At 58.1% G+C, this 571-nt stretch overlaps 1 protein-coding gene across 1 annotated transcript in view; it reads right to left on the bottom strand.

Annotated features, from left to right (window-relative positions):
- The window catches only part of NAT8L (N-acetyltransferase 8-like (GCN5-related, putative)), a 27,855-nt gene extending 27,352 nt beyond the window's left edge, over window positions 1–503 (bottom strand). The window contains 1 exon segment of the mRNA XM_010000243.1: window positions 170–503. Coding sequence (XP_009998545.1) covers window positions 170–503 — 334 coding nt within the window.
- Between the last annotated feature and the right edge of the window lie 68 nt (window positions 504–571).

Genomic DNA, 571 nt, shown 5'->3' with positions numbered 1-571 from the left:
CGCGCCGCGCCCCCGGGGCCGGCGGATCCGCGGCTCCTCCCGCCTTTCCGACCATTTTGTGAATACCCAGGGGGTGGGTAAGAAAAAAAGGGGGGAAAAAACCAAGCAGTAGCACGACAAAATGAAAACACCCGCCACCCCCTCCCCCAAAAAGGGAGCAGATACTCACCCGCCAGCAGCCCGTAGAGCAGCTGAGTGAGGGGCTGCTGCTTCAGCCCCCTGAACGCGGTATTGGGGATCCGCTCCATGATACCCTCGTAAAATATGCGGCGCACCACCTCCTGCTCGGAGGGGTGGAATTCGCGGATATACACGTTGTCGCGCCGGGGCTCCTCTTTTGGGGAGCTGAGGGGAGCTGGAGGGGAGGACGGGGAGCCCGCCAAAGAGGGCCACATTTGGGAGGAGGAAACAATGATCGTGTCTTTTTTGGATCCCGGGATTGATTCATGATCTTCCGCCACAATCTTGGTCTCACAAACCATCTTGGGAGACAGACAATGCATGCAAACCGGCCGCGGGGAGGGGGCGGAGGAGAAAAATGGGAGGGGGTGTGAAAGAAAAAAATAATAAA

Source organism: Chaetura pelagica, unplaced genomic scaffold (genome assembly GCF_000747805.2).
Source record: "Chaetura pelagica isolate M959 unplaced genomic scaffold, ChaPel_1.0 scaffold116, whole genome shotgun sequence".
Lineage (NCBI taxonomy): Eukaryota > Metazoa > Chordata > Aves > Apodiformes > Apodidae > Chaetura > Chaetura pelagica.
The sequence above is the reverse complement of the archived record's forward strand: the minus strand, read 5'-3'. Positions and strand labels throughout refer to the sequence as shown.